The sequence below is a fragment of the Bos grunniens genome, chromosome 2 (genome assembly GCF_055505025.1).
Source record: "Bos grunniens cultivar Pamir isolate PY7600 chromosome 2, Bosgru_T2T1.0, whole genome shotgun sequence".
NCBI lineage: Eukaryota > Metazoa > Chordata > Mammalia > Artiodactyla > Bovidae > Bos > Bos grunniens.
Genome location: NC_141166.1, coordinates 100,651,034 through 100,676,647, shown reverse-complemented (window position 1 = coordinate 100,676,647; position 25,614 = coordinate 100,651,034). Strand labels below are relative to the sequence as shown.

General features: G+C 40.9%; 1 protein-coding gene across 3 annotated transcripts in view; it reads left to right on the top strand.

Moving 5' to 3' along the window:
• Nucleotides 1-25,614, top strand: part of ITGB6 (integrin subunit beta 6) — a 149,852-nt gene that overhangs the window by 103,794 nt on the left and 20,444 nt on the right. For all 3 annotated transcript variants that reach the window (XM_086355658.1, XM_086355651.1, XM_086355669.1), the window contains 5 exons: nt 4,934-5,023; nt 12,491-12,625; nt 13,072-13,489; nt 20,736-20,958; nt 24,107-24,204. In XM_086355658.1, coding sequence (XP_086211784.1) covers nt 4,934-5,023; nt 12,491-12,625; nt 13,072-13,489; nt 20,736-20,958; nt 24,107-24,204 — 964 coding nt within the window. The remainder of the gene's footprint in view (nt 1-4,933; nt 5,024-12,490; nt 12,626-13,071; nt 13,490-20,735; nt 20,959-24,106; nt 24,205-25,614) is intronic.

Genomic DNA, 25,614 nt, shown 5'->3' with positions numbered 1-25,614 from the left:
TCCATAGGGTCGCAAAGAGCGACTAAAACTTTTGCGTTCTTTTTTTTTTTTTTTTTCACAATGACTGGGAGGTAGTTACTACAAGGGAGGATTCTAGGGGCTGATTGTGTTCTATTTCTTGATCTTGGTAGTTACACTTGCTTGTTCACTTTTTAACTATTCAGTGAACTATATACTTATTCCTTGTACATTGTGTATATGTGTTATACTGCTACTAAAGTTGTGAGAGAAGGAGAGAGAAAATGCACAAACAGGAGCCACTAATGAAAGAGATTTTGAGATAATGACCAAAAAAAAAAAAAAATACTGTGAAAGACTAGAGAAAATATTTGTAAACAGTATATATAAGCTCATAGATTCTTAATCTTACAAGCCAGCCTTATAATAAATATATTTTAGCAGGAAAACATTTAGTAGGTATAGTTAAAGAATAAGAGCAGTGGCATTGGTTAATCATATAATGTTGAAAATAAACAGGGCTGAGTGTAAAATCCCTCCGTATTAATGAGGCTCCACAGAAAGAGTTAAGCAAGCCTGAAGAGAAGCAGCAGGTTGCTCTAAATATTTGGTTTTACAGATTCTTTTTTAAAATGCTACTAGCAGATAGATGGCAAGTTGACTTCTGGCTTCTCATCCTCTGCTACAAGCATGCTAAGTCACTTCAGCTGTGTCTGACTCTTTTCGACCCCATGGACTGTAGCCTGCCAGACTCCTCTGTCCATGAGATTCTCCAGGCAAGAATACTGGAGTGGGTTGCCATGACTTCCTCCAGGGGATCTTCCCGACCCAGGGATTGAACCTGCATCTCTTCTGCCTCCTACATTGGCGGAGTGTTCACTAGCACCAGTGGGGAAGCCCCCTTCCTCCGCTAAGGAATATTATAGTGTTCAGTTCAGTTCAGTCACTCAGTCGTGTCTGACTCTTTTCGACCCCATGAATCGCAGCACCCCAGGCCTCCCTGTCCATCACCATCTCCCGGAGTTCACTCAAACTCACGTCCATTGAGTCGGTGATGCCATCCAGCGATCTCATCCTCTGTCGTCCTCTTTTCCTCCTGCCCCCAATCCCTCCCAGCACCAGAGTCTTTTCCAATGAGTCAACTCTGTACAAAATCGTGCCTGATGAGTCTGAGGTGGTGAGGAACCCATGACACAATAACAGAAATGTCACAAGAGAAGGATATAAGTGTCTAGGAGAGTCATCACCAAAGGCAAAAACCCAATCATGATGTCCAGCAAGGATATAGCTAATAATAAACCATATCACAGAAGAGAGCCAGGCTCTGAACCTGAAGATGAGCGTTAACCCAACAAGAAGTGCCTTCAAAGCAGTATCGGCAGTCCCTTCGGGAGCTGTCTCTCCCAAGGAGAGGACAGCAAGAGAGCATCAAAAGCAGCCAAGGGGCAGCCAAGGTCCTCAGCCCAAGTCTCTGAGGAGAATAACAACTCGATGGCCTATCCATGGTGACCTGGGGTGGCAGGTGTGTGGATCTGTGGTTCCTCTGCCCTCAGGCAACCACGAGACCACACCTGATGGCCAGTTCTGGCAGTCAGACACCCAGAGGCCCTGAACTTAGAGAAACTCTCTGAGAGGATCCCGATACGTGCAGGTGTGAACTCAGGCACGGTTCTCTGAAGGCTTTGATGCCTGCTGGCTAAATCACCCTTTGTCCTTGTCTTATCCTCTACCCTTGACAGACAGGAGATTTCCAGGGACCAAATGGAAATTGTTGGACAAATAAACTTTTTCTGAAATGGGGGCAAAGTGAGCCAAAAAGAAAAAAATAGGGCTTGATGAAGGAAGTCAAGAAAATGAAAGTGAGCAGAAAAAGCCAACCTTGCAAACACGAGTGAGAAAAGCAACCTCAGGAACTCGTGGGTGGCATGGTGGTGAGGAAGGGGAGAAAATCCATAATTAGGAAAATCCATGGACAGATAACAGGGATCACAAGCCCAGGAAATTCAAGCCCAAGCAGAGAAGTCTGCATATCTAATCAGCTCATACAACCTTGTGTTTTTAGAGTTCACCGTTTCTAATATCCAAGAGTTCTCTTTCCCGATCACACTGCTATAATTTTTCACATCCAGGCATGCAAAGTCACCCTTTTTCTAACATTAAACATGTTTAATCAGGACAATTTATAATAGCACTTAAGAGTTTTAGTAAAAGAGAGGCATTTGACACATGATATTTACAGTAATCAGAATACTACAGGATTTAAAGTGTAATTTTTTTTAGTGTTAGATCAGAAAGCCAAATTGCCCAAGTCCTTAGTTAGTTGTTTGTACTGCTTTTACAGGGAATCAGCATCCAGAAATTAATTAATAGTCTTCCTCTCCACAATGATCAGTGTCATCCCTGGGTACTACTAGCTGCCAACTCCTTTGTACCCTCACTCTAGTGGCAATCAGCAAATGCTGTTAACGTTAAACCACTTGTCCTAACGGCCGAAAGTCAAATGTCATACTCATGCATGATCATAATTATGCTTTAGGAAGTGGATGGATTTGGCTTTGTTAACCAAGAATTAACTCCAAATCTGGAGGCCACTTGAACTAGTGCTTCTAGAAAATATTCATTATATATTGGCCTTGGGGATCCCAGGACATTTTTCAAGGATAACAGCTTAATGCGGAGCTAAAGGCCTTGGAATTCTTTGTCAAATGGCTCTAAACCTTTCTTTGTCAAGCTCTAAAGATTCCCTCCACCTTCCCTTCTTGGACCAGTCAAATTTACACACATTCCAGCTCCACTTGAGTGAAATCCAAGTTCCCCTTTAGGTATTTGCTGCTAACCACAGTTCTCATGCTTCATGGCCCTTTTGACATGTGTTTATTTGAAAAGGTAAGTCGATGAACCAGTGCCTTCCTCATATTTGACAAGTTCTACCTGACTTGGGGAAACCAAAGACGGCCCCATTCAACAAGCAGTGATGGGAGACCCAAAGTAACTCAAGGGATGTTACCTGGATGATTACCCACAGCCCCTTCAATAATAAAATGCAGATCAAAGCAGATGGACCACTGATACTCTTTGAAGAGTTCAGATTTCCATCCACTTCAAACTTAAACACAATCACAAACAGTGAAATAAGTAGGACATAACAAAACCCACAAATTAAAACCAAAGCACATTTTCCCGTATACAAGGAGTAGAAGGTTTGGTTTAACCAGGGTGCCCACCTCTAGTGAGGGACCTCCCACCACTCCTTGGTGTTCCAACATCAGCTAGGCTTCATTTGTTCCTCTCTTTGATTCCTTTTGTCTTGATTGATTTATTTAGCATCATGATTATAATTAATAATAAAAATTAATGTAATTTGTGTTCAGTTACTTCAGTTGTGTCTGAGTGTTTGCGACCCTATGGACTATATAGCCCACCAGGCTTCTCCATCCATGGGATTTTCCAGGCAAGAATACTGGTATGGGTTGCCATGCCCTCCTCCAGGGGATCTTCTTAATCCAGGAATCAAACCCATGTCTTCTGTTTCTTCTGCATTGCACCAGATTCTTTACTGCTGAGCCACTGGGGAAGCCCCAGTTCTAATTTAGTTTGGTGCATTTTTTAAACTACTTAAAAGAGGTAGGGTGTTACTATGTTTGAACCTTGGGAAATGCCCTAAATTCTTCACTCAAAGCTTATTTCTCTTTTTTCCCTACAATTATAATAAATTCAGTCATTTAATTTCATAGCACACAAATACTATAGAAGGGAACAGCTGACAAAATGAGTGATTGTTTCTTCTTGATGTAGCACAGCATATTAAGTCTACTTAATAGATATTGCTGAATGCAATAGTAAATGAATGAATGACTTGGTAGGCGAGTGATACCTTACAGCTTAACAAGAAGACAGAAACTATTTAAAAACAAATAAAAGAAACAAAAGCATAGAGAGTGGGGTCCATTTGGTAAGGGTGTGATCTATCTCTAAATTTTAGAAGTCTTTGATGATTATAGAATTATAGTTAATATTATAAGTATGACTAGTTAGTCAAGAAAAATGTCAAGGTATGCTTGAATGTCTTGATTTAAGAAGACAGAAGTCTGTCCTATATATTTTAAGAAAATTTTTGTTTGAAAATAGTTTTAAAGCATAAACTTAAGGAAGGGATAATTTTCAGCAGTCTAGAAAATTGCTTTCATTGCATTGCTTCATTCCTTAGCCATGTTTGATACCTGAAGGGATGAACTAATACAGTGAATTCTCCTCTGATGGAAACGACATCTCAGGGGAAGCAATGTACATGGAGAATGCAGATGGTTTAGAGCTAAGTGCTGATTCACGCCATCCTGACGAGTGAGAAGCGAGTCCAACCAACTCCAGTACGGTGCTGACATCCCTAAGAGAGTACTCATTACTGCTAGGAAAGGAGGAGTTAACAGCAAGCATTCAAACAATTCACTCCTTTGCTCTACCAAGCAACTGACAATGACTGACAATCAGGACCTCTGGACTGATTGACCTGAGGGGTGACCTGATCGCAGGGAGGGACTCAAGTGACCCAAACCTTAGTTTCTGCAATGCTACAGAAAAAAAAGAAGAAGAAGAAGAAGAAGAAGACAGTTCCTGGTAGTGAGCTCAGAACTTTTTAGAAAAAGGATGTTCCCCAAATCAAAAATGTTATATACATGCTATTTCTATTTGAGACTTAACTCCTGTTATGATGTCAATTACAGCCCTAGACTAAGGCCACCACAGACATTAGATTTCCCAGCAGCAACTCTGGCCATTTCATTTCCTGCTTGAGCTCAGGAAGCAGCACGAGGCACAGCTAGAGTTTCAGGACAAACGCCGTTTATTATCAGGAACCTGTTTCTCCCAGCCAGTTAAATAGAGGTGATCTCAACCATAGGTTGAACCCCACACTTAACGCTTCTCAGTTACAGTGAGCAAAGACTGACTTATTTTTTTGTTTGTTGTTTGTTTACAGAATTATGCAAAACTTATTCCTGGAGCTACAGTAGGGGTACTTCAGAAGGACTCTGGAAACATTCTCCAGCTGATCATCTCAGCTTATGAAGTATGAAATTTTACTGTTGGGGTCTTTTTGCATTTATTTGATGTTTAAAAACTATGTTTTAGGCGGTTAAATGCACTCTCCTTTGTTGGTAGAGATAGTTGGTAGAAAATCTCTCTGCCTTAATGCAGCCAAAATGTAAATTTTGTTCCCTTTATTTGCAGATATTTTTCCCAGAAGGTGGGGCAGAAGGTAGAAAACTCATAAACCTGATCATAAAGTTAAGGTTGTTTTTATAGTAATAACCAACAGCAGCATTGTCACCTGCAGAATTTTAATTCTACTGAAAAGTCTTCGTGAGTCACACAATTAAGCTTTCCTCTTCTCTGCCTAAAAAAAAAAAAATTGTTTAGATTGCCAATGAATAACAGCTATGAGAACTAACTCCACAGGCTTAATGAGACTGCATCATAACTCAAGGGAAAACAGTGAAGCACATCAGGAACACCACTTTGTAGATTCCCTGCTTTGAGGAGTCAGGGAAATTTTCCATTAGTGTTATATCATAAATACATTTTTAACTTTTTTTCTTTTTTTTTGCCTTGTCTTTGTAAATTAGTGCCTGAGGACAGAATTCTTCCCTTAAAACAAGATCCATACCTACAGGGTTGCTATGTTTTCTCTCTTTGTCTCCATTTCATAACCCAATCAACAGTGGGTGGCCTGTTGCCAACTTTTTATTTTGGTTCCTAAATATCACTATCAGCCCCTCTTTTGCTTTTCCTTACAAAGAAACACACATACACACACAAAGATTAAGTTCTACATTAGGACAGGAATGAAAAAAATAACATTTTATAAAGCAGTAAAGCTCTCATATTTGCTCCAAATGTCAGTTGCATAATAACAAATGAATAAAATGCTAATGTTTGATGTTTCAAAATTACAAATAAGTGATACATATGCACTGTATAACAATACTTAACATATACAGAACCAGTGTTCCTGACATTTCAGAATCATCTGGAAGGTTTTTTTAAAATAGGTGTGTCTAGATTCCTTTCACAAATGTCTTAGGATAACTTTAAGGGGAGGAAGAGCAACATATTTTAAGAAACTCCCCACCCCAGTTTTTTTTTACTTCACCCCACCAATTTTGAGACTCTAACAGGGAAAAGCAAGATATTTTTTCTCAAAGACATGTTCTCAAAGAATAAAACACAGATGGTTCATTAAAGTTATGAGATGAGGGTATTTTTAATTCATATCCTCAGAAACTTCAGTTTTCTTAGCTCACATTAAAAATTAATCACCAGGTTAGTTCATGCTTGAAATTCTTCCAGACAGGAAAGCTTGTCGACAAAATACTATAAAAACCTTCCTCCCTCTCAAGCAGTAAAGTTTTAATGTGTAGACTCAAATAAAATCACGTGGCAAATCTTCACTGTGTTAGAAAATGCTCAATTTTCTTTAATTCAGGACTCTCAAAAATGCTGGCTACTAGCATCTTCACAGGAGGTAAGCAAATTATAAAACAGTGAATTGTCAAAAATATTTCCCCTCCCGTCTGACCAGCCCTGTCCGGGCCCCTGCTTGCTCTGCAGAGTTTATGTCTCACTTTATGTCCCCAGTCACATAACTTAGAGTAGTTGAAATCAAGACATCAAACATTTGCAGTGAATCTTGTGTCTTTATTTTAGTGTCTCAAAATTATGAAGTGTCTATTATTCTTAAATCAAACACTCTTGCTCTGTCTGGAGTTATGGTTGAAACTCGATGAGTCACTATGAGGCATGCAGCAAATCTTGGCACTAGTCCAACTTGTTTTTCTATTGTGTAATTTTTAAACGTATCCAAAAAGGACATGACTGAGCAACTGAACCGAACTGAAATGAAAAGGACTTTAAAACATGGGGACCCATGGACTGGATTTCTTCCCAGCCTAGAAAAAGAGAGAGAAGGAAAGAGACCATACTGAGAGAAAACACAAAACACTTCTGACTTGTAGTGGGGCAGGGGCAAACAATTTGTGTTTATAATTAGTGACTACAAACTTCAGCTCAGTATTTTACACGGACATTTAAAAAAAAAAAAAAAAACACCTTAAATACCAGATGTGTATTCATCTGGCCATCATTTATTACTCTCTTTCATTCTCTAATCACATAATAAAACTGTTGAAATATTAATACTCCCAGGGGTAAGCTCCCCGGTTGGCATTTAAGTTCTGGAAGAGAAGTGACTTGTTTTGTTTTGTCTAGCTCATAGTAGATGCTGAATAAATGAGTGAATGAAAAGATGAAACCTACAGACATATATTTATGTCCTTACTTTGGCAAATTCATATTAAAATATTCCTGGTGAAATCTGCAATAGGATGTATTATATCAATGCTGAGATTTCCTTCATTTTGGCTAGATTATGTTACTCACTACCTAACTGCTGTAATCTACAGACTTTCAGGGTATATCCCTCATTTCTCACTTAGTTCACTGTGCCTCTATCTCCAGTGCTACTCCTATCTTATCTTTTGATGATCTCAGCCCATATATATATGGTCCTTCTCATATCCTGGGCTCCCCGTTTCTTGAACTCTGATTCTGAAATGACCTTGTTCCCTTCCCACTTAATTACTTCTTCAAATCTGCACTCTCTTGTCATACCTTAAACCTTATCTTTGCCAATAAACACCTAGAACTGGACATGGAACAATAGACTGGTTCCAAATAGGAAAAGGAGTATGTCAAGGCTGTATATTGTCACCCTGCTTATTTAACTTCTATGCAGAGTACATCATGAGAAACACTGGGCTGGAAGAAGCACAAGCTGGAATCAAGATTGCCGGGAGAAATATCAATAAGCTCAGATATGCAGATGACACCACCCTTATGGCAGAAAGTGAAGAGAAACTAAAAAGCCTCTTGATAAAAGTGAAAGAGGAGAGTGAAAAAGTTGTCTTAAAGCTCAACATTCAGAAAACGAAGATCATAGCATCTGGTCCCATCACTTCATGGGAAATAGATGGGGAAACAGTGGAAACAGTGTCAGACTTTATATTTGGGGGGCTCCAAAATCACTGCAGATGGTGACTGCAGCCATGAAATTGAAAGACACTCCTTGGAAGGAAAGTTATGATCAACCTAGATAGACTTTGCCAACAAACGTCTATCTAGTCAAGGCTATGGTTTTTCCAGTGGTCATGTATGGATGTGAGAGTTGGACTGTGAAGAAAGCTGAGCGCCGAAGAATTGATGCTTTTGAACTGTGGTGTTGGAGAAGACTCTTGAGAGTACCTTGGACTGCAAGGAGATCCAACCAGTCCATTCTGAAGGAGATCAGCCCTGGGATTTCTTTGGCAGGAATGATGCTAAAGCTGAAACTCCAGTACTTTGGCTACCTCATGCAAAGAGTTGACTCATTGGAAAAGACTCTGATGCTGGGAAGGATTGGGGGCAGGAGGAAAAGGGGACGACAGAGGATGAGATGGCTGGATGGCATCACTGACTCAATGGACGTGAGTTTGAGTGAACTCCGGGAGTTGGTGATGGACAGGGAGGCCTGGCGTGCTGCGATTCATGGGGTTGCAAAGAGTCAGACATGATTGAGCGACTGAACTGAACTGAATATCAATTGTGTGCAATCAATTGTCCACTCACCATTTCTAATCTTTTCACCTTATTCTTGCTAATTCCCCTAATGTATTTTCCAGCTCCACTAGGGTCTCTGATTAATTGACCATATCTCCTCTGTACAGTTCCTCATCCCCCGATGTCTTCTCTCACCTGGTTCTCCAGTTTAAATTCAATCATTCTGGCCACTCCTTAGATATACTCTCAACTTCCCTGAACCTTATTGCTCCTTTGAGGTTTTTGGCCAACTATAGTCCTGGTGAAATCCAGTCACTCTGCACAGCTGAATGGAAGTGGGAAAAACATACAATCACGCCACCTGGTCTCACTTTAAATTCATGATCACGGTCCTCAAGCAGGCCCTCCGTGCTGCCTGGAAACCAGGATATGTTTCTATTAAATATCCAAATGGAGATATCTAGGAGTCAGTTCGGAGAAGGCAATGGCACCCCACTCCAGTATTCTTGCCTGGAGAGTCCCATGGACCGAGGAACCTGTGGGCTGCAGTCCACGGGGTCACTAAGAGTCGGACACGACTGAGTGACTTCACTTTCACTTTTCACTTTCATGCATTGGAGGAGGCAATGGCAACCCACTCCAGTGTTCTTGCCTGGAGAATTCCAGGGATGGGGGAGCCTGGTGGGCTGCCGTCTATGGGGTCACACAGAGTCAGGCGTCAGTTGATATGTTAGTCCAGGTTATTCAGCAGAATAAGCTGGACTTTCCCAAACACACTTCACCAATAGTTTTCTCCTCCTCAACTAATGGTAATTCCATTCTTCACATTGCTAGAGACAAAATTCTTGAAATGATCCTGACTCCTCTCTTTCTCTTACACTTTACATTTAATCCATCAGGAAATCTTGTGGACTCTACCCTCAGATTTATTTAGAATTTGGTCCAATCTCTGTCATCCTGGTTGGAGCCATCCTCCTCATTCACCTGAATTATTGCAAAATTTCCTAAATGCTATGTCCTGTTTCCACTTCTGTTTTCCTGCATCCTGCTTTCAACAAAACAGCTAGAATTTTCATTAAAAATATTACCTCCTATCACTTTTCTCTGTGCATGCCTGCATGTATGCCAAGTCGCTTCAGTTGTGTGTCTGACTCTTTGTGACCCCATGGACCATAGCTCACCAGGCTCCTCTGTCCATGGAATTCTCCAGGCAAGAACATTGGAGTGGGTTGCCACATCCTTCTCCAGGGGATCTTTCTGCCTCAGGGATCAAACTCGCCTCTCTTACATCTCCTGCACTGGCAGGAAGGTTATCATCACCCTTCTATAGGTAACACCAATTGTTTTCTCATTTACGTAGAGTAAAAGTTGAAGTCATTATAACATTCCATGAGTACCCTACCAGGTCTGGTCCCCTCCACCCATTACCTCTGAACTCACCTCTGTTAACTCTAACTCTCTGCTCTAGTACAGTAACTGCCCTCCTTGCTGTTCTGCTTCCAGACATCATCCTGTCTTTGTGCCTTCACATTGGCTGCACCCTCTTCCTGAAACACATTTTCTCACATAAATATACATGGCTAATTTTCTCTCACTTTCTTGAAACATCACCTTCTTAACAAATCCCACCCTGACCACATTTAAAAGATCATAGCCTATGCCCCCTGCCCACACTCTCTTAATCTTCATTATCCCACCCTAACTTTTTCCTGTAGCATTTATTACCTTCCGGTGCTACATAATTTTCTCATATATTGTGTGGTTTCCTTTCTGTCCTCCCACACTGGAGTATAAACTCAGACAAGGGATCAGCTGTTTTAGAGGTTTTACAGAACAGTGTCCAGTACATAGTGGCCACTCAATTAGTATTTTCTGAGTGAATAAATTGGAAATGTAACTAGCTAAGATAAAACAGATTTGCAGGGTTCATTTTAATGCTAAATTGGCAGAATTTGAAATCTTAAGACATGATGTGAATAATCTTTAGGGCTGAGAAATGACACTTTAATCTCTGACAAAGACTACATTCTAAAAAAGTCAGCCTGTGTCAGTCAGTGGAAGGAGTGATCATGTGGAACAAATAACAAAGCAGGGAAGAGGAGTGACTTAGAATTTACAGTAAGCAACTTAGAATTACAAGGAAGGCGGGGTCCTCTTAACATGCAGTTGACAAATTATACCTCAGGAAAGTTTGAATCTGAATATGCCTTTAAAATTCTATCAATGGAATGTGCATAGGAACTCATCCTTTTAGAGGAGGTATGACTTAATTCATAATATTTTACAATTTGTTTTTATTCTGTTTTTAAAAAATAAATTAGTTTTGTCCCCCAAATACAGACTTCTATTTTACAAAAGAAAGAGGAATCCTTTAACTTTTATCTAGTCCTCTCCTTTACCTTTGTATCAACAATCCCATTCCTCATCATGCCTCAGGCAGGGGTGAATGCAGCCACATGCCAGCTTCCTTGACTCAAATTTTCCTATCCTCTCTTCTAGCCTGTCCTGCACACACCTTCCAGACAGCCTCCCTGCGGTGGTATTTTCAGTAAATCAGGCCCCTGTTTAAAAGCTTCAGGAAATGCTTCCCACAGGTCTTAACTCATCTCTCCAAACTACAGGGCTTTCTGTGGTCGGGTATCTCCCCAGACAGTTGGGGTGCAGGCTTGGGCTGAGCCCCTCTTGTCTCCATTCTGAACCACTCCTGGCACAGAGTTTTCTCTTTTCTGGCCCCCTCATCTGAAATACCATTGTCATCCCCTCCAGCAATCTAAATCCAACAGCCATTAAGGTCCGGTCTTCTAATACTTCAGCCTTCACTGACTACACTCTTTTCTGAAGTCTTCCAAACCCTTATGTATTACACTTTTTTTTTTTGTCCTAATTTAATGGTACACTGACTGACACTGTATGCTAACTGCTTCACTTGATTGCATCTTATTTTTTTCAGCAAGATGATCATCTTGATGGCAGAAATCCTATCTTATACTCATTCCCCCAGACCTGGCTCTATACTAAATGTACAAAAGGGACTCTATAAATTCGTATTGGTTTCAAGGCACATTTTCTCTCACATTTTAGCATCTCTAACACTAGGATGCATTTTGATTAGTCATATCTTACCGATGCTTTCAGTAGAATGAAAGTCACGATGTAGTGTTCACTGCCTGCATATGTATAACTTGGCAGTAATTGAATGTGTTGTTGTCACTTCAATTCATTATGTGCCCTGTTGGTACTATAAGTGTTGAGGACAATCACAGTTTTAAAATACCTTCCAAGTGTTCACTATGATTTGATATTGAAAAGGTATTATCTATGCGGAAATGTACCAAAACAGAATAACAGGGGAGCAAATACTGATATCAGCAACGCAAGTATTCATTGTTGGAGGAATGATCTGTATTTCTTTCAGAGTAAAAACCAGCTGCTTTATGGGACCTAAAAAATGATGATACTTAGGAGACAAGTAAAGGAAGCTATTGTTATATTTTGCTACTGAGATATAAGCAAAAGATTTGCCTTTTATATGCCATGTTTGGACTATAATTCATAGGACTGGACTATAATCCAGTCCTTGCAATACAGGACTAGAGAAATTTGCCAAACCCTCAAGATGAATAAAATAATTTTTAAATCAATGATGAACTGACAGGTTTAATTCATATGTAGTGCTGAACAATCTCGAAGTATTTTGTCATAGTTTATTTGTCATAAAATAATGGTGAATCTTGTAATAGATGGCATCTTAGATTTGATAAAATATGCTTGTGTGTGTGTATGTATTACTTGCTTTCTTGCTTGATTGGTGATCTGGTAAATTTCTTTTAGACCAAATTTAATTTTATTCATTTGTTGTTTAATGAACATGATCACAGATTCTTCTCTTCGGGCTCTATTTTTTGGTTGTGATCTTGTTCAACTCTTTATGTCTCATCTAAAGGAACTGCGGTCTGAGGTGGAGCTGGAAGTGTTAGGAGACACGGAAGGACTAAACCTCTCATTTACAGCCATCTGTAACACCGGGATCCCCGTTCCACACCAAAAGAAATGCTCTCACATGAAGGTGGGAGACACAGTAAGTAGAGATCAATAGATCATCTGAAAAGTCATTCAGATGATCTGTCAGAAGTTACCTTAGTGCACTAAAGCTGGACTTTTCCTTTCAAGAATTTCAAAAGCGATTTTCAAAGATTTCCTAATAAATGCTTTCGGGAAAGCTGATCCCCATGGGCTCTGTATACTCCAGTGCATTTTGATGGCTTGTTGCTCTTGCCGTTTAGTCACTAAGTCATATGTGACTCTTTTGTGACCCCGTGGACTGTAGCCCACCAGGTTCCTCTGTCCATGGGGTGGCCTGGCAAGAATACTGGAGTGGGTTGCCATTTCTTTCTCCAGGGGATCTTCCTGACCCAGGGATTGAGCCCACATCTCTTGCATTAGCAGGCAGATTCTTTGCCACTGAGCCACGAGGGAAGATCATTTTGGTGATTAGAAGAAGATAATTAGTATTTTCTTTTCCAGGCTTCATTCAACGTGACTGTGAGTTTACCAAACTGTGAGAGAAGGAGCAGGCACATTATCCTAAAGCCCGTGGGGCTGGGGGACGCTTTGGAAATCCTCGTCAGCCCGGAATGCAGCTGTGACTGCCAGAAAGAAGTGGAGGTGAACAGCTCCAAGTGCAACAACGGCAATGGTTCCTTCCAGTGCGGGGTGTGTGCCTGCCACCCTGGCCACATGGGTCACCACTGCGAGTGCGGGGAGGACACGCTGAGCACCGAGTCCTGCAAAGAGGCCCCAGGGCGCCCCTCGTGCAGTGGGAGAGGCGACTGCTACTGCGGGCAGTGTGTCTGCCACTTGTCCCCCTACGGAAACATTTACGGGCCTTACTGCCAGTGTGACAACTTCTCCTGCGTGAGACACAAGGGGCTGCTCTGCGGAGGTAGGCTATGTCCAGATCCACCTTCCTGGGAGGCTGTGCAGGTGTCAAGGAGGAGCTTTGCATCCTTGGTCCCTGCCACAGCCGCCTGGACATAATAGGTGCTCAATGAATGTTTGCTGATCAACTGAATGTGTTCACCTTTAGACTGATCTTCACTTATTTTTGTCTGGCTCTGACATTCCCTAGGGGTGAGATCTCTGAACTTACATCTCTATTATTATTTCCCTGGGGATAAAAGATTGGTTCTTTTTGGTTATTACTCAGATGCCACAAAACTGCATGTAATCAAATTCCATTATCTTCCAGGCCATTCTAGTTCAGGCTCCTTGTATGTGACCCAACTCTTAAATGCCTAGTACTTTGGGAAGATAAGAAGCCAAGCTGCTTAAGGGACACACAGCCAAGGACAAGGGACACAAAAGTACTAAGTGGTCTTTCAGGACCTTTGTTCACACCACACATGTGTTACGTGATGTACTAGGTTAGACACGGGGTATAATAAGCTCATTGGGGCTTCCCAGGCGGTGCTAGTGGTAAAGAGCCTGCCCGCCAGTGCAGGAGACATAAGAGACACAGGTTCAATCCCTGGGTTAGGAAGAGCCCCTGGAGGAATGCATGGCAATCCACTCCAGTATTCTTGCCTGGAGAATCCCATGAACAGAGAAGCCTGGTGGGCTACAGTCCATAGGGTTGCAAAGAGTTGGGCACGACTGAAGCAGCTTGGCACGCAGGCATGCATAATAAGATGAATAAGGACATATGTGAAGAAGGCTATGGAAAGGGTAAAAATGAAAAATTGCTTGAATTTTTTGAGATTGAGAAAAACTATAAATAGCAGAAAAATTTACATTCTAGTATCCCTTCTAGATGTGAAATCATTTAAGAATATATTACCTATTAAATGACTATGATAAAATCATTGAGAGATACACACATATATAGTTAAGTACAGTCTAGTAAGACAAGAATTACAAATGTGTTCATATACTTTTAAATGATACAGATTTGTGTTACAATTTAAACAGTAACTGACTGCTGAATTTAAGCCCTCACATCTTTTTTTTTTTTTCCACAGTGTGTGAGCAGATAGCTTTTCAAAACAGAAAGCCATTACCTTTAGAGAAAACCTAGCAAGTTATGTTTTTCAACCACAGTGTCAGGAACATATAAAAGAGACTGATTTTCAGAAGAAAAGGCCCGAGAAAAGAAGCCTCAGAGAATCCCAAGCTGTTTGAAAACCATCTGATACCCTTAGAAGTGCACCTCCGTTTCATTTCTTGGCTTCTGCTACTGCAACAGATCCCTCTGAGGCTGCCTTCTTTCTTTCCCCTTGGAGAGTGAAAAGTTTAGGGTCTGTCCAGACTGAGACACATTTCTTGCCCCTTTCATTCAAAGGTGTTTTTCTTTATCTAATGGGTGTGTTTCCAAACCCACACTGGTCCTCTTTTCACAAGATACAGACAGAACACAGCCTGAAGCCAGAGACCATCACCACATCTCAGAAAGAATCTATTCAGCAGAACCTTAGATTGCAGTTCTAATAGAAATCGTTAATAAAATATGTGCTCAAGAGGTTTGAAATTGCCTTTAAAAAAAAAAAATCTGAAATGTAATCAAATACAGTATAACAGCAATACTGACCCCACCTATATTTTACCCTTTAAATCTGAAGTCAAAGAGATCTAAGGCTGTAGAAATCCTGGATTGTGTTCAACAACACAGTTCGTCCCAGTGTTTGATGGTCTTTCATTTCATTTTATGTCATGCGTGCAGACAGATATAAATTCAAAGAGTCAATTTGATCTGTCCATTTGTAGTTCAGACAGTCGGACAATACTGCCTCTTTTTGTATCAGATACAGTGATCACTAAAGAAATTCTATATAGAAAATACAATTATTTCTGCAATTGGACTCAGAAAACTTTACCAATGCCCTTTTCCTTCATCTATTGGAGTACTCCCCCATCCTCAACTATGACTGTTTCTCAAAAGCAATTTTGTGTTTAGTAACATCTCAAATGATGTCACTCTGTAACTTTCTCTTTTAAAAGTACAATCAAGTACAAAAAGGTACAAAAGTAAATGAATAGTTTTGGCCTTAATCACCTAACTATTCTTAGCTCTAAATTCAAGAAAGAGTAACGGAATACGTACTGCGTGCCTGGCATTGTGCTTAGTGTGGGGATAAAACTGACCCTGGCCTGTAAACACACATGCTCTTGATGCTGTTGTTTCCAAAGCAGCCTGACTATACTACAGCCTCGCTTCTCATGTGTGCATGTGCGTGCTAAGTTGCTTCAGTCATGTCTGACTCTTTGCAATCCCATGGACTGTAGCCCAGCAGGCTCCTCTGCCCATGGGATTCTTCAGATAAGAATGCTGGACTGAATTGCCATTTCCTCCTCTAGGGGATCTTCCCAACCCAGGGATTTGATCTACATCTCTTAGTCTTCTGCATTAGCAGCTGGGTTCTTTACCACTAGAGCCAGCTGGGAAGCCCCCTCTTCTCAAGTAGACTCTGCAACATGTTGCTTTTCCAAAGGGCTATTATCATGATGTTCTTCCCGTGCACCTTCTTCCATCCATCTGTAAGATATAGGACTCCACTGATTGTTTTTTTTCCCTTGCCCAATTTCCATTAGTCTTTAAAATTTTGATTCTAAGAAACTGGACAAACAGCATTATAGAAAAAACTTCCTACCATTGTGCTCTTAGTTATCAGTCAATGGCATTCCAGAAAGATCTATCTGTATCAAAAGAGCCTAATAATTTTTCCTTGATCTTTGATTATCATCGTGTTTCTACATGAAGTCATTATAAAGCTATTGTTGTATAAACAGGTACCTTAGATAAGTAGTTGTTTGTGGATATCAGTTAACAACTTTTGTGACTCAGTTAATGGTTCTGAAGTCCCAAAGAAAGGAGAGTTTCTAAATTCTGCAAGGAGCTCTTAGAAGGGTTTTCTAAAATTTCTGCCAAGTAATTTTTATATGGAGTGATATACTTGGGCATTCTCAAAGCCTTTCAAAATGCTCATTTCACTTGACAATATTTATACACTATATGTATTTTTCAGAATAAACTGTAATATAGAAATCTCTCCCTATCATGAAAGTAAGTTTCCCCCTTTGATAAGGAATAAACAAAAAGCCATTGAAGTTTAGATGACAGTTTACATATAAAAAGTAAATGAATGGTTTTGGCCTAAATTAGCTAACTATTCTTAGCTTTAAATTAATTAGTTCAATTATGAATTAAATAGGTTATGAAATGCAGTATTAATGTCATGGATCCAGATAAACTTCAACTCATCTTTCATTAGAAAAGTGTATGTCATATTTTGTCTCTCTCCCTACATATTATATACACACACACACACACACCAGGAGCAGTCAGAATCTAGCTTCAAAATCTTTGTGGTTTATCATTTGTTCTGGGATTACTTACTCCATGTCTCTTAAGGCCAAGTCATGAAGACAGAAAAGTAACCACCTACTGGACCACAGTTTACAAGAGAAAAATCAGAATCCTTCTTTTTGCAATGAATATGGCAGGATCTCCAAAAAATGGAAACCTGCCTCACTTGGGATTTTTTTCACATCTGTTTGGTTTTCAGTATAATTACAGGAGTTTTAATACTGCTGGATAATTTTGCTATCAAATTCTTCGTACTGGATAGTGTTTAGGAATCATAATAACTTACGTTTATACACTGCTTGTGTTTCCCAGGTGGCACTAGTGGTAAAGAACCCAACTGCCAGTGCAGCAAACATGAGAGATGTGGGTTTGATCCCTGGGTTGGGAGGATCCCCTGAAGGAGGGCATGGCAACCCACTCCAGTATTCTTGCCTGGAGAATCCCGTGGACAGAGGAGCCTGCCAGGCTGCAGTCCAGTGGGTCACAGAGAGTCGGACACCACTGAAGCAACTTAGCACAGCACAGCACAGAGCACCCTGCTTATTTATGGGCCAGGCACTGTTCTGAACACTGTTATGTATTATCTTAGGTGATCTTCACAACAGTCCTATGAAGTAGTGCTATTAATAATCCCTCCTTACCAATGAGGAAACTGAGGCACAGAGGGGTTGAGTAACTTCCCCAACTTTGCCCAGCCCAGAAGTACCAGAGCCAGGGTCCAGACCTGTGCTATCAGCGTCGATGTCCGTGCACTCACACGCTATGTACTCATGCGCCACCACCACGCCCATGTGTCTTTGGAATGTTGCCAAGGAGCAAAACTTGAGAGGCAATACCTGGGGCACACTTCTTTTTCTGAAGAAAAGTATGTTACAGAATTTGCAAGTAAGAGTTGCTTGTTTGGATCATCAAATGCCAGTTTAGGATCTTGGGCATGATACGCAACCAAAAAATACTGTGCAAGAACACACAGGCCCATTATCTGAAACACTTTATTTACCATTTTGTAGTAGTTCATGCTCCAGTACTCTTGCCTGGGAAATCCCATGGATGGAGGAGCCTGGTAGGCTACAGTCCATGGGGTTGAGAAGAGTCGGACACGACTGAGCGACTTCACTTTCACTTTTCACTTTCATGCACTGGAGAAGGAAATGGCAACCTACTCCAGTATTCTTGCCTGAAGAATCCCAGGGATGGAGGAGCCTTGGTGGGCTGCCATCTATGGGGTCGTCGCACAGAGTCGGACACGACTGACGTGACTTAACAGCAGCAGCAGTAGTTCATACACTCCTCTGGCCAGCTCTTCAGAAGCCCCTCTTACCTCTCTGGCTCTTCTATGAGGATCTCTGGTTACATTATAAATGTTGATACTCTCCAGGGACTTACTCACTCTATCTGCTTGCCCCAGATAATCTCATCCCCATCAGCTTCAATTGCCACTTATCCCTGGTGGATTACAAAACCCAAACTTCAGGGCTGTATATACGTATCCAACCACCCACAGGTCTTTTAAACTCCACAGAACCAAAAATGAACTTATTGTCTTCCCTATCCTAAGCTTCTCTTCCCCCTCTCCTTCAGAACAATCTATTCACTTAAAAATTAAAAACTTTCTATGCCAGGCATTGGGGATAAGGCACCCTAAGAGTTACTTCCATTCAAGGGCAGTAAAAAGATGCCCCATCCAGCTAGTAGCCCAGTCTGGTCATCTGAAGAATTCTATCCTCTCTCTCCCTCCCCCTCTTCCCTGGGCATCTCATGCCTTGAATTTCATCCCCTTTCCTCTCCAAGCTCACAGACACTTCTCAGGACTCATAGCTTCTTATCTCTATTGCTGGGAGAAAAATAATATATAAACACATGCACACAGTTGATCCTTGAACAACACAGGTTTGAAGTGCGTGAGTCCACTTATATGCAGATTTTTTCAATAAATATATTGGACATATTTTTAGAGATTTGCAACAATTTGAAAATATTCACAGATGAACTATGTAGCCTCTTTGTGACCCCATGGACTGTAGCTTACCAGGCTCCTCCGTCCGTGGGATTTTCCAGGCAATAGTACTAGAGTGGGTTGCCATTTCCTTTTCCAGGGGGTCTTCCCAACCCAGGGATCGAACCTGGGTCTCCTGCATTGCAGACAGACACTTTACCCTCTGAGCCATCAGAGAAATCTCCAGATGTAGCCAGACAGAGATACCAAAAAAGAAAATTTACATATGTTGTGAATGCATAAAATGTATATAGATATTGCTCTTTTCTTACACAGGCATAAAGTAAGTGATATTTAATGTAAAATTAATAATGTGTTATTTTTCTTACTGTTTGATAACTTTGCTTTCAAAGCATTATATTACTGTCTAGTATGCCTCTCTCATAATTGGAGAAACTGCAAATCAGCCTACTATTAAAGGTAAGTGGGTTTTAAGAAAAGGGAATCATGTTTGTAATATGAATATGTCCATAATACTATAGCCATTAATATTTTAACAATTCATTCATTGGTGTGTAGGCTAGGCTACTCTGAAGCAATGATACTAATCACACTGGGCTGCCATAAAGTAATCATATCATTGTTTATTCATTATCAATGCATTAATAGCTATATCTGTAAATAAACATGAATTTCTTTTTCACATTATCTTTTCATTTTTGATATCTAGTGTTAATAATTTGCCTAATATCTGTAGTGTTATAAGATGATTTTGATGTAGGTACTGCCAGATGATTCATCTAGTAAACTTACAGTATCGATAAATACAGTTAGTCGCTCAGGGGTGTCCAACTCTTTGCAACCCCATGGACTGTAGCCTGCCAGGCTCCTCTGTCCATGGGGATTCTCCAGGCAAGAATACTGGAGTGGGTTGCTATGCCCTCCTCTAGGGGATCTTCCCAACCCAGGGATAGAACCCAAGTCTCCTGCATTGCATGAAGATTCTTTACCATCTGAGCTACTAAGGAAGCCCAAGAATACTGGAGTGGGTAGCTGATCCCTTCTCCAGGGTATCTTCCCAATCCAAGTATCAAACCAGAGTCTCCTGTATTGCAGGCGGATTCTCTACCAGCTGAGCTACCAGGGAAGCCCTGTGTAACAAACAAAATATGTGTTGATCAACTGTTTATGTTATCAGTAAGGTTTCCAGTCAACAAGAAGCTGTTAGTAATTAAGTTGGGGGAAGTTAAAAGTTATTCTCAGACTTTGGACTAAGGGGAGATGTAAGAGTAGGGGGCGGTGCCCCAACCCATGGGTTGATGAAGGACGAACGGTATATATACATACACATAATCGCACACACACACACATCAAGTAGCTAACTATAGGCTTCTAGATTATCTCATTTCATGCATATGTGCTCAGTTGTGTTGGACTCTTTGTGACCCAATGGACTATAGCCCGCCAGGCTCCTCTGTCCATAGGATTCTCCAGGCAAGAATACTAGAGTGGATTGCAGTTTTCTTCTCCAGGAGATCTTCCCAACCCAGGGATTGAATCCTCATCTCCTGAGTCTCTTGCATTGGCAGGCAGATTCTTTACCACTGTGCCACCTGGGAAGCCAGCCCATAAATTCTATTTGATATAACATCAGGCAACCTAGTTGATCTTCAGTTAAGAGACCAAGTCAATAAATACACACCATTAGCAAAACACACTACTACACTATTTACACTATCCTATCTACGCTCCTTCCCACCCCTGCACAGCACTCACTTTTTTCCCTTTTTTTCCTTCAGTCTTTTTGATGGTGTTTAAAGGCAAAGAAAAGAGATGGTCCACAAAATCCAGAAGTGGTTTTAGCCCTAAGAAACCCGGAACTTTGTTTTGCAGATAATGGCGACTGTGACTGTGGCGAGTGCGTGTGCAGGAGCGGCTGGACAGGAGAGTACTGTAACTGCACCACCAGCACGGACCCCTGTGTCTCCGAAGATGGGATCCTCTGCAGCGGCCGAGGGGACTGTGTGTGCGGCAAGTGCATTTGCACGAATCCTGGAGCCTCGGGACCCACCTGTGAACGTTGTCCCACCTGCGGCGATCCCTGCAACTCTAAACGGTAATGTATCTACCATCTACAAAAATGTCTCTTTGTCCCTAGGTTTCATGATGATCAAAGTTATAACGACATTTTATAAACTCAGACCTCAGACTGTTCTTGCTGGCTTTGGTCCCCAAGCATCCATCAAAACACACAAACCCAAAGGGCCCCTGTGATCATCAGCCTGGAACATCAGCCTCTCCATTACCTCCCAATGCTGATTATCCAGGATCACAAAGTCACATTTCTATGAGAGCCTATGGAGGAAGCTAAGCTGAGGTCCCACACTGATAACATCAGACAGCCTCTCCCTTACAATACCGGCCACACATCAGGAGTGCCCTGGGCGGTGGCGGTGGGGGGGGGGGGAGACTGACACTCACTTTCAGTACTTTTTACAGGGAAACAGAGGAGCTTCTTATCGAGTTTATAGCCTGATCTTACTGATTCATTCCTATCTACAGACTCAAAAAGGCAAAGAAACAGAAAGATGATCTTGGCTCTCAATTCCTCCCCTCTTTCTTACCACTCATGCTCTTTAGCAACTTTCTTTGGTTGCCATTCTACAGAGCTATTGTGAATTACACTTTCTTTTTATCATCAAACAACAACAAAAAGCAATCATTTTTTTTTCCAGTAAAAAAAAAATTCTTCTTAGCTTGGCAGCTAACTTCTTAATGAAAAATTGAGGTCAAGAAAAGCAAATCTCCAAACTGGCTGTGTTATGACATTGCAGGTTTAATGTATTATACGGCAAACGTCCTTCAGCAGTTCATATTTTCATTAACTTTGGTACCCACAATGGGGACATGTGCATATCCAATGTGAACAAAGAAAATCAATATTACCAATATTCACTCAGTGTTTACTCACTATTCAAGTGTCAAAATTTCCCTGTCACTGTGCCTGAATAGATGCCAAGAGAAGCCTGGGCACAAAGTTAGGCTTGTGTGTGTATGTGCTAAGTTGCTTCGATTGTGTCCGACTTTGTGAGGCCCTAAGGACTTCAGCCTGCCAGACTCCTCTGTCCATGGGATTTTCCAGGCAAGAATACTGGAGTGGGTTGCCATGCCCTCCTCCAGGGGATCTTCCCAAACCAGGGATCGAACCTGTGTCTCTCACGTCTAACCTGCATTTGCAGGCGGGTTCTTTACCACTAGCACACTACCTGGGGAGCCCAAAGTTGGGCTTACTTGAATACAATTTAATATTAAATGTTATTTGAAAGTATTTCTTCCATTATTTTTCTATTTTATCTTCTCTGTAAACCTGATTTAATCTCTTTTGAAAAAAAATTTTATTTAACTATAGTTGATTTACAATATTGTGTTAGTTTTAGGTGTTCAGCTTCAGAGTCTCTTCCATTATAGGTTATTATAAGATATTGAATATAGTTCCATGTGCTTTACAGTAAATTCTTGTTTATTTTATATATAGTGCTATGTGCATGTTAATTTCAACTTCCCCATTTATCCCCACCCTCTCCCCTTTCCCCTTTGGTAACCAGAAATTTGTTTGTTTGTTTCATCAGACATGTTTCAATCTTAGATCTGGTTTATACGGTATGAAATTAATGGTCAAAGTAGGTTGAATTTGAGGAACTGAGTAGAGTGACCCACTTGGTATTTGTTAGTTTTGAGGTGAATCCATTCTTCTATTTATTCTTTCATGCACTTATTTATCAAATAGGTGTTAAATACCTACTTACAGGCCAAAATCATGTTAAGTCATAGACATATAGTGATAGTGAAACAGCTATAGTTCCTGCTGTCACAGGTGCTAAGCATCTACTGGCAAAGACAGAACATTTAAAAAGTAATTATAATGCTATCTGGGCTGACAGTTATAATAGGGGATAAAGAGGGAACAATAGAATTCTCTGGCAGGAGATAAAGCTACCAGGCTAGCTTGGGCAGCCATCAATGGGGTACACAAAGAGATAGAGGTTTTAAGGCTTCCACAATCTTCAGCAGCCCCCTACAAAACCACCCCAAGTAAATATATAACCTTGATAAGTGCAGTGTGCTTGCCATGCAAAGGCAACTTCCAGATAAGATTCCTATCCCCACTCCACAGACAGTACTGCTCCTAAGACCCTCCAGCAGAGGAATTCAGAGGCTTCCACTGCAAGGGAACTGATAAGGGCTAGGAAAGCTTGCCTAAGGAAGTGCAGTTTCAGCTAAGATGTGATAAGGCGTGAGTGGGAATGGGGAGTGTTTCCAGTGCTTAGAAGAGCATACCTTTCCTGAGCCAGAGTAAGAGAGAGGCAGTATGGTGAATGCCCATAGTAAGAAAACTTTTGCAGCTTTGGATTACCCCAAACACTATCTGTTTGTAAAGTGATTTTCAGCACAAGATTAATTCAGAATCTAAGTTTTACTTGTGCTGTATAGCCATCACTAGAGTAGCTTAATTCCTGGGTTATGTTCTTGGAAATACACTTTTAAATAAGTAGCAATCCTTTATTTAAAAATCTGCATTAATGAGGATCCAGGCTGTAATCCTCAGCTTTTGAAAATACTCTTATCAAGGTTTGAACTCATTCAAAAGAGTTACAGAAAAGTGAATCTTTGAAATAGTCATTCATGACATATGAGAATTTTTGGAATTCTTCTTAAAATACAGACCATTTCTGTTAAGAAATTCACACTTTATCTAGTCTCTAATCTTATTTTAGCAGCATAAACCCTTCCCAGGAAAATGTCTAATGAAAATATAGCTAAATTAAATACCAAAATAATTGGGATTTTTTTTGTTGGGGACATTTTTTTTTTAATCTAACCAGTCAAAAGCAATCATTAAAGATAATGAGGATAGTAGCTATTATCAAGGCTGGCTCGCTGCTGCTGCTGCTGCTAAGTCGCTTCAGTCATGTCCGACTCTGTGCAACCCCATAGATGGCAGCCCACCAGCCTCCGCCGTCCCTGGGATTCTCCAGGCAAGAACACTGGAGTAGGGAGCACTGATTACTGAGAGGAATTCAGACTAAAGCAGTTTCCTCTTGGATATCATCCAACCATCTTTTTGAAAGTAACAAAACACAATGTCCTCTCTGAGACATATCTATAGCTGTAATTACAGTAACAGCATCAAAGCAATATCCCAATTGCATATCCATTTTTACACCATCACAAAACTGATTAACTGTATTGAATAATGTTCACAGGAGCTGCATTGAATGCTACCTGTCTGCAGATGGCCAGGCCCAAGAAGAATGTGTTGACAAATGCAAACTAGCTGGTGCGACCATCAATGAAGAAGAAGGTTCTACTTGTCTTAAATTGCTTTCCTTTCCTTTGCACAGTTTTAGAGAGGCAGAAACTCTGTGGAGGGCTTTTCAGTAGCTCAAGCTCATTTGTACTGGGGGGTTAGTTCACTCGCATTCATTTTTAAGAGTAAATGCGTTCCAGAAGGCTAAAGACTTGATGCTTTGGGATACAAGTAATTTAAAGTCCTGGCTTTTCTGTTTGACTTAGCTCTGTTGGCAGATTCATCTCTGCTAAACTCATGCAGCTGGAGAGAATTTCAGAATGCTGTAATTTTTTTTGAATTAGAAAAGAGGAAAATTGAAGAAAGAGCAAAATATTAGCCCCCTAACTTGAAATCATCCTCTGTCGTCTGCCTGCCTTATTTCACGATAGGAAGAAGTGAGGTGTAGTGGGTTTCTTGACAGCAGCACTCAGGCATCCAGCAGTTTCTAGTTAGTGGCCATTTTTCCTCCCTTTCCCTCAATGTTTTTACTCCCAACTTTCCAAACATGGATATTACATCGTCATCTTTTTTTTCTAATTGAAGTACAGTTGCTCTACAATATTGTGTTATTTTCTGCTGTACAATGAAATGAATCAGCCATGTGTAAACATATATCCCCCCCATGTCACGGACCTCCCTCCCACCCTGCCCCCTCACATGGTCATCATTAATCCCCTGTGCCCTCAGTCCCAAACTCCAACAAAGGCCTGTTACCTTCAGGAGGTGCTTGCTTACTACCTCAGTTATGTCCCACTCTTTATGACCCTATGGACTGCAGCCCATCAGGCTCCTCTGGCCATGGGATTTCCTAGGTGAGAATACCAGAGTGGGTTGCCATTTCCTCCTCCTGGGGAACTTCCCGACCCAGGAACTGAACCTGCATCTCTTGCATCTCCTGCATTGGCAGGCAGATTCTTTACCACTGTGCCACCTGGGAAGCCTTGTTACCTTTAACTGCTAAGTAAACTCTGCTCTTGCTTCTGTCTGCCATTTTTGAAGACTTACTTAAAATCAGATTCCTTCTAATGGCAAAAGGTTATCTCAGATATGTAAATAGGTTGTATTTTAAATGCTGAGAAAGCATTTAAAAAATAATTTGTGATCTTTAAAACAAAACTGATGACTGCCCCTCCTAAAGGGACTATCTGGGGGGATTTGTTTTTCCATCATCACAAACCCGCCATGAGGTAGGAACCGCTGCTCAGGTAGGAACCTTGCTCTGCACACCTCAGAGGTGCAACTCCAGTGTATTTTGCGTGGAGTGAAATAACCATGATGATAATTTATGACAATCTAGCATATGCACATTGAATAATGAAACTAGAATACAGAAATTAATCCATTTCCAAAGTGATATGTTAGTGATATTTCTATTGAAAATTACCAACATTTGTTTTAAAACTGAGGTTTCTGACTGTGCAC